The sequence below is a fragment of the Benincasa hispida genome, chromosome 3, assembly GCF_027475165.1.
Source record: "Benincasa hispida cultivar pf3 chromosome 3, pf3_genome.v1.1, whole genome shotgun sequence".
NCBI classification, from domain to species: Eukaryota; Viridiplantae; Streptophyta; class Magnoliopsida; order Cucurbitales; family Cucurbitaceae; genus Benincasa; species Benincasa hispida.
In genome coordinates, this window is record NC_143480.1 from 57,186,343 (window position 1) to 57,194,906 (window position 8,564).

Consider the following 8,564-nt stretch of genomic DNA (forward strand, 5'->3'; position numbering starts at 1 on the left):
TTGCTATCCCAGTAGGTTCATCTTCTGAGTCAGTTTCATACTCAGACTCCTCTTCTTCCTCTTCCTCTGGTTCCTCCTCCTCTTCTTCTTCAGGGAATGCAGCTTCTTCTAGTTCCCTTTGTCGCAACTTTTCCTTGATTCTTCTTCTTCTTTCCTCCAAAGCCTCCTCATCCTCCTCCTCTGCATCTAATCCCTCCTGCCTTCGAGTTTCCTCTTCAATGGTCGAAACAATCTCAGCTTGGCGAATACGTCGATGATCAGCTCTAATCTCCTCCCTATTATCTATCCTACTCTCGGCTAGACGACGCAACCTAGGGTCATCCTTCCTAGATAGATCTGAATCTTCCTGACTTGGAAATGCTTTCTCAAGTGCTGCTGCCCTGGCCATCCTAATATCGCCATCTTCATCAGCATCATCCGCCCACTCGGGAGCCTTTCCAGGCCAGTACCTCTTAACTTTTGTTTGTCCAATTTTACCTCTAAGTTTATCCCTAACAGCAATTACAGTATCACTAACCCCCGCCGTGACCGACATTGTTAATCAGCCAAATTTCCAGAAACAAAATATACACCAAAAAGAACTTTCTCCTCTTCAACTTAAAATTCCCAATTCGATGAAGCTAAACCTGAAACCTAACAATGAAATAAGTTCAGAGTTAAACATACAGTCTCCGAGCGTCACAAACTAAAACAGTCACTTTATGAATCAATAAATCCCAGCAAACAAACATCTCCGACCAAAAATATAATACAAAAAATACACATTCAAAATAGTTAATAATCACACAATAGATTCAACACAAAATAACCAAAACCCTATACAATCACAACGACATCTCAACCTCCTTTACTCATACACGAAAACTTGAAACAGGAACAGGGATAAAAACCCATTGCATTTCTCAATTAAACGCACGTCGAAAATCAAAAAGGGGGGGAAGGATAAAAACCTTGGTGAAATTTCAGCCGGGAATAGTCCAAAGATAGAATTACCTTCAAATTTTTCGTCTGAACTTGGCTATAATGGAGTATTAGACTTAAAAATATCAAACCCTAGATGGAAATGAAGAAATCCGATCCGAGCAACGAAGAATATGGTGGGAGGGAGAAATGGCGGAGCGAATGTAGAGAAAGCAGTCCGGATCCTCTGAAATCGATAATCTATGAGATTTTTGAAGAATCGGTGAGGTGGGAGATGAGAGGAAAGTCTTCTTGAAATTCTTGTAAACGTTATTTGGAATTTTTTTTTAAAATAATGTTTTTTTAATAAATAATAACTAAAATAGGGTTGGGGGATCGTGTGGGAAAATTGAAAAGATATTGTCCAAACTATTTAGGAAAATATTGTCGTTTTCAAACTATGTGTAAAAATATTGTTGTTTTTTATATTTTTTAAATAAGTCGAGGGTTGAAAATTTGACCTACATAGGTCGAATTTTAAACCCTCGACCTTCCCTTTCGTATTTTTTGTACGTCGAACTTTGAACCCTCGACCTTGTCCTAACATTATTATTGAGTCTGTTTAATTATCATTCCGGAGACCTTCCTCATAATTATTTGATGTGGAGAGAACGAAAGACATTCCTCATAACACTCATAATTATGTGTTAAAAATAATTTTGTATTGGGAGATAATGAAAGAGGGAGGAGTAAGAGAAAGAGGGAGGAGTAAGAGAGAGAGCGAGAGTTTCCAGTTTTTTTCTTTTTAACTTAGGAGTTTCCAGCTTGATATGTTATTCTTTCTAACCCATTCATTGGTGCATATCTGGCACGAAGCTTCTTAACTTGGGAGTTTCCAGTTTTTTTCTTTTTTGGTCTGATTTTTTTAAAAAAAAAACTTTATGAAGGGTAGTTTTTTCATCTCAAGTGATTTGATGTTGAGAGAACGAAAGACCTTCCTCATAACACTCATAATTATTTAATGTGTTATAAATAATTTTGTATTGAGAGAGAACGAAAGAGGGAAGAGTAAGAGAGAGCGAGATTATGAGAGAGAGCGAGAGTTTGAGAGAGCAAGATCCTGAGAAGAGAGCGAGAGCGAGATCCTGAGAACGAGAGCGAGATTTTGAGCGAGAGCGAGATGTTAGCGAGAGTGAGATATCCGTACAAATTTTCCTTTTTTTTCTTTATTTAATTCCTCATTCCACCTTCTTCTTTCTTCTTTTTTTTTTTTTTAATTTTCCATTTTATAAAAGTAATTTCTAAAAATATTTTATTATTATTTATAATTTTAAAAAAATCCAATCAAAATCTTGGTACCAAATGTACAAAAGGAATCCAAGATCATTATTGTAAAATCTTTTAAACTATTGACCTTACTACTGTGATTAAAATTTATGTTCTTTATATCAATTAGTCTTATTTATAGACTTGCATGTGAAGGTTTTGAATATTGATTTGATTTATTATATCTCCAAATTATTATATAAAATATGTAAATTTGAATATTGAAGTTTTTTTTACCTAACTTTTTAAATTTAGACTATCTGATGTTATTATTTATGTCAGTGACATTTAAAAGCTTCTATATCAAAATAATTACTATTCATAATATATAAAAATAATAAATTAAAAAATAATATCTCATAAAAATAAAAAAATGTAAATTAAATATCTCATTTATATAAAAATAATTACAAAAATCAATATGTCCCACAAGGCGGACATCGTTGATTTCGAGCTGGTTGTCGTTGTCGACTTCGAACTTGAGGTTGCTCGGGTTCTTCTTGATGTTGCTCTGGTACCTCTGCAAGCGCTTCATAATATAAATATTCACTATGCTCTCCACGACCCCACCCATGTCCATGCACATATGAAGACGAAGGACCAGCCTCTGAGTCATAATGTCCTCAACCAAATGCTGACATCATCATCATCGGACTAACATAATCAGTTTGACTCCATGTCTGCATCATAGGGGGCAACTCTTCCATATTATGTGCAACCTCATTAAACTCATCCTCTTCCCAAACAGGTCCTCTACGTCTAGGAGTTGGTGGAGGAACAATAGGTATATCGTACATATAACGAATTTCCTCCATATAGCTTTGGTTGTCACTACATATAGCAAGGACCTGGTTCGGATCATTCGCAACCTCACGGAGTCTACGGTTGTTCGATCTCTGTGAATTATAAAACAATTAGACAATATTTAAAATAAATTTAAATTAAAAATAATTAGATAATATTCATTTACCAAATGACCCACAGTTGCTCCCGGACGAGTGACGTAGCGCCTTGTGATATTATTATACCAATGAATATATTATGGAGTGACATATGTGTCAAACTGTTCAAGAGAAAACCCCATTGCAATAAACCTTGCACGATAGTGCCATCGCACTACCAAATGTGCAACTTTTTTGAACCAATCTCCAGTCCTTAGGTCAATATCATGCAGTACGGGTTCAGGATTACAAGGCGATAGGACGTCCTGCTAAAAACCGAATTGTCTCATCACCCTGTCAGGAAGATGCCACTCACCAATGTGAAAACATATGAGAGGACTCATCGTCCGCTATATGTTTTGACCATTTGTATAAAAATTAGGCAAAGTATGCATAATAATTTTGTACGGCTCCCAAATAACCTGAAACAAAAAATATTATATTAGAGAATATTAAAGACAAATACAATAAAAATGTGTATAAAATAATCAATTAGGTTCAGTGTAATGTACCTGTTCAGGTTGAAGCAGATCAAACATGTATCTATACTGGCATGTGTGGCTGTCCTAGTCACACAAACTTTATCTCTCCACCTAAATTTTTAAATTGATAATTTAGAATTTAAATTAACTAGATCAGTGATATAAAAATTAAATTGAATTAAAACAACATACCGAGAACCGTAGGCTCGTCCAACTAACTGAGCGTCATTAACATGTAGCTGTGGAGCCATTATTGGAAATCGCTCCCAAGCCCATAGTTGCAAAAGTATGAGAGGCCCAATTATCTCTCAAACCTCAGGTCTTGTTGCTTTGCATAGTTGTCTACACAACCATGCCAAGCATGCTCCACCTCACGAATACTGCCCCGCATCATGGAGGTTAGCTAACAGTGGCAGGAACATCAAGTGAACAAAATGGCTTGATTTATCTAAAAACAGACTCCCACCCATCATTTATAGTATATATGCTCGTGCATATCTTATGATGGTTTCCTCGTTTACGTCATTTGTGAGCTGACGAAATTGTGTTCCTAACCATATTAAACTTAACCTCAATCCTTTAATCTTGTCGGCAGGTGGGGTCGCACCGAGGTACAGTTGACAAACTTCTAACCAGTCATCATACATCACTTCGGTGACCGGCTCACCGTCAACAGGTAACCCCAACAACATTTCTATGTCTTGTAGAGTGATAGTGCACTCTCCAACAGACATATGGAATGTATACGTCTTGGGCCTTCATCTCTCGACCAAGGCTGTGATCAGATGCCAGTCCAACTGAATAAATACTGATCTAACAACCCCATAGAATCCAGATGTGCGCAGTAGCGGTAGTATTCGAGGGTAGAGCGGGATAGTGCGTTGGAGAACTGCCTCTCGATGCCTGCAAGATATTTCTCCAGTAGTACGATCTCGCCATACAACAGATGATCGATAAATGGACTGGTCGTACAAAACATCGGGATCAATAGGTCCTGGATTTAAAGCCATGATTTGAAAAAAAAATATTTATTTCTCAATTAAAAAAATATTTTTTTCTCAATTAGAAGAATAATGTACAACTTAATTAAAAGAATAATGTACAACTTAATTAAAATAATATGTACAATTTAATTAAAAGAATAATGTACAACTTTATAATATAAAAAAATTGAATATACAATAGGAGAGAGCGAGATGTTCAACGAGAGCGAGCGAGATTGAGAGAGCGAGATGTTCAGCGAGATACTCTCAATCTCGCTCTCTCCTACAATCTCTGAGAATGGAAGCTCCAATGGAAGTAATATACAAACCCATTTCTGAGAATCAATCTTTCGCCATTTTATTCGATCATTGAATTTATCTCAGCCGTTGCCTACTGAGAGAATTTATCATTATTTTCTCAGAATTTTGGTTGTATGTAAATCATGACAGATGAAAGTCCATTCTCGAGCGTGGTAACTTGCATAACTAAACCTTTGTTTTTAGTTTAATTATATAAAAGATGGAAGTTTGAACATTTTACCTTACAGATATGTAACATCTTGAGTTAATTCAAAATGTACTAATTAATGATAACATAGCATCCATTAATGATAGTTCTTATGGTTAAATTAATTAAAACCTTTTAACAACGTATGTATGAGAAATGTTGAGGATATGGGATGATTGCATAGGATTAATTATAAGCTTATCCTGATTGTGTAAAGAGCATTAGTCATGGCCGCTCTCTCTTACAATCTTGCTCTCTCCCACTTTCTCGCTCTCTCCCACTTACATGAATTACTCTTCTCTGCACTTTGGTGGAGGGATTACGTATCTATTAATAAGACCATGACACTTTGATTTTGATACGGAGAGAGAGAGGAATGTGGTTTCTTAGCAGGAAATGACCATCTGGGTTCTCAGCTTTTTCCACAGCTGAAGAAGTTACAGAAGGAATCGATGTGCTATAACATTGTGTCTAGACGGTTCTCAGCTTTTTCCAATCTCCACATTAACATGAATTCGGTTTAATCAATGATGTGCTTTATTTCTCTATTGTCGAATTGAGTGAACAAATCGCCCCATTCCTTGTGAATTTTGTTTCTTTACTTATTCCAGTTGCTTAATAAGAAATATGGAGATAATACATGGCTGTTGCCCTCTATTTTGTCTTCCTTTGATGATCTTTCCAGCAGCTTTTAGATATTAAGGCCCTCGTTTAGCTTAGAGCTTGTTTATAGGTTAATGGGTTTCGTTGCTTTCAATTGGTGACTCTATTTTTCGTATAATTGATTTGAGAAAAGAAAAAGTTTCTCTCCCAAACTTTCTCTCTCTCCTACAATCTCGCTCTCTCCCACAATCTCGCTCTCTCAATCTTTGAACCTTGAACCATATAATGTTCTAAGCTCAATTATGCATGTTCTGATAAAATTCTGATGTTGAACCTAATTTTTATACTTTAAACAAAAGAACTATTAATACAACCAAAAAAATAATACAAACATAAACATAAACTCATTATGCAAACCTTCTAAAACTTGAAAGAACTATTAATTGTAAAACTCACAAGCGAACTCGTGTACTGACCGGTCAACCACATGGAAATCGTGTACCCGGTACACGATTTCACTACCCTAAATCTGTCAACACTTTTCCAAAACACCTATTTTTGAAAATATTCCCCCCCTCCCCCCCCAACCCTTTTTTTGTCATTATTTATTAAAAAAACATTATTTTTTTTAAAAAAAAATTCCTCTATTTTTGTTAATAATTATTAAAATAACATTGTTTTTTTTAAGAAAAAAATTACAGTCCAATTCATATTTACCGTTGGATCGGTCGTGCAGATGTGGAAATTCATCGGACGGCTAAGATTTTACGTGTGAATTATTCCGAATCAGAACCAGTAAATACATACCGCTCTGCGCTCTCCGTCTGATTCCCGAAAGCAATTGACATATCCTCTATTCCTCTCGCTGATCATTCCCCTTTGGACTGTACATCGTCGTCTCCAATTTCGCCTACAGGTTATTGCTCTCCCTCTCTCAGTTTTCAAATTCCTTCTACCTTCATTTCTATATTTCTAAATCTTTGTTCGTAGCGCCTAGGATTTTCATTTCTTTAAGTAGCTAGGGATTTTCATAATAGTTGAATCTTCTTATGGAGTTTTGACCAATCTTTCTTCATTGACGTTCTACGCCCCCTTCTGGGTTCGATCTGATGACTATCTTCTTGTTTTCCATGTTTTAGATGGACTGGCAGGGGCAAAAGCTAGCGGAGCAGTTGATGCAGATTATGTTGGTTGCATTTGCCGTGGTGGCTTTTTTGACTGGCTATATTATGGGATCGTTTCGGATGATGATCTTGGTTTACGCTGGCGGTGTGGTTCTCACAACATTAATCACTGTTCCGAATTGGCCTTTCTTTAATCGCCACCCGCTCAAGTGGTTGGATCCTAGTTTGGCTGAAAAATACCCTAAGCCGCAACCGCAGGAGCCTGTGGTTTTGAAGAAGAAAACTGCTAAGAAGTAGGTCAGTTTAATTGACGTTGTTCTTGTATTAACATACAGTTTGAACCATTGAATTTCTAATGTTCTCAAAATGATGATACATACACTCGTTATATGGATTATAATTTTGAAGTTTTAGAGAATGCCCTTGCCTGTTGCTTTACTTTGGTTGCGGCTTGTGGATCTGTGGAAAGAGAGCCCTTGTGTTTTTTCTGTTCTATGGTTGAAATAGATTGAATCATAATCAACATGTTTAAATTGTCATAATTATAAGCTTTTGTTTGCTTTCTGCTGTTCCCTGGTTATTATAATATATACTTGTGAAGAGCATTTTGAAACTAAACTGAATTAATTCATACAGAGGATGAATATTGCCTTTACAGATTGTCATCTGCACACCATAATATTCAGGAAGGCATTGCAATTTACATTATTGGTACATTATATGCTATTTCTATGACGTTTTGCTTGCATGTACAATGTTCGCTTATGGTAAATGTTGGAATATAGCTTGTGTCTGAAGTTTGTCTACACTATTGTGAAATTGGGCATTCTTGCACTCTTTTATGTGCTTGAGTTTTTGAAGGCATTCTGCAATATGTTTTGTGTGCATTCTGAGTTCTTCTTTGGGTTTGTTTGGTGATTAACTCCAAGGGTTGGAATTGGGGTTGAAAGTCTCTGTATTCAATCAGGAGAGCACATGTTCATCTCACTTGAACTACATAACTAGAATATTAAAACTCTGTTTTGTAACTGTTTGATTTTAACTTGTAAACACCACAAAGTAGGTTTCAAATACTTGTTTTGGTTTCCAAATGTCGTAGGGTCAGACGAGTTCTCCCGTGAGTTTAGTCCAAGTGTGTGTCAGCTGGCCTACACTCATGGGTACCAAATATATGTTTATATACACACACACATACTTGTTTTGGTTTTTAGAATTTTAATTAGGAATTCAAGTCTTTCTTAGATAAAGATGAAAACTATAATTGAAATTTTGGAAGGAAACAAACATAAATTTTAATAACAAAAAAACTATAAAATGAAATTGTTGTCAAATGGGTTTCCTTGACAACCAAATGTTGTAGGTCAAACGGGTTATCTCGTGGGCTTAGTAAAGGTGCATGTAAGTTGACCCAAACACTCACGGATATATGTTTTCAAACAGAGTGTAAATAGTTATTGGCTTCACTAGCCATCAGATATTATAAGATGGATTAGTGTTAGTTAACCCCTTCAGTCCTTTTGGCTATGACTATGAGGAAGGGGTTTCTGATGTAGTTCCCTCTGATATATGTATTTCCAAGGAATTTCTGAACTTCTGAAATTATTGTTTGGTAGCTAACCTCTTTTTCTTTCTTTTTCTCTTACCTCTCTGTGTACTGATGGAGTTTCTGTAGAATAGCACAGTGGTTGGTACAAGGT

At 36.0% G+C, this 8,564-nt stretch overlaps 2 protein-coding genes across 6 annotated transcripts in view; one reads left to right on the forward strand and one right to left on the reverse strand.

Moving 5' to 3' along the window:
- Positions 1-1,254, reverse strand: part of LOC150037401 (uncharacterized) — a 4,682-nt gene extending 3,428 nt beyond the window's left edge. For 2 of the 5 annotated variants that reach the window (XM_090312365.1, XM_090312364.1), the window contains exons 1-2: positions 994-1,254; positions 1-633 (exon numbers count right to left, since the gene is read on the reverse strand). The exon at positions 1-633 is cut by the window's left edge and continues 652 nt beyond it. In XM_090312365.1, coding sequence (XP_090168491.1) covers positions 1-535 — 535 coding nt within the window. In that variant the 5' untranslated portion in view covers positions 536-633; positions 994-1,254. Of the gene's footprint in view, positions 634-950 lie in introns of all 5 variants that reach the window. The other 3 variants (XM_090312368.1, XM_090312366.1, XM_090312367.1) reach the window with 2 other exon arrangements.
- A 5,264-nt stretch (positions 1,255-6,518) lies between these two features.
- Positions 6,519-7,285, forward strand: LOC150037402 (signal peptidase complex subunit 1-like). Its single transcript, XM_090311789.1, has 2 exons — positions 6,519-6,659; positions 6,883-7,285. Exon 2 carries the CDS (start codon positions 6,883-6,885, stop codon positions 7,162-7,164), a length of 282 nt encoding a protein of 93 aa, XP_090167915.1. The 5' UTR covers positions 6,519-6,659; the 3' UTR covers positions 7,165-7,285.
- The last annotated feature ends 1,279 nt before the right edge of the window (positions 7,286-8,564 follow it).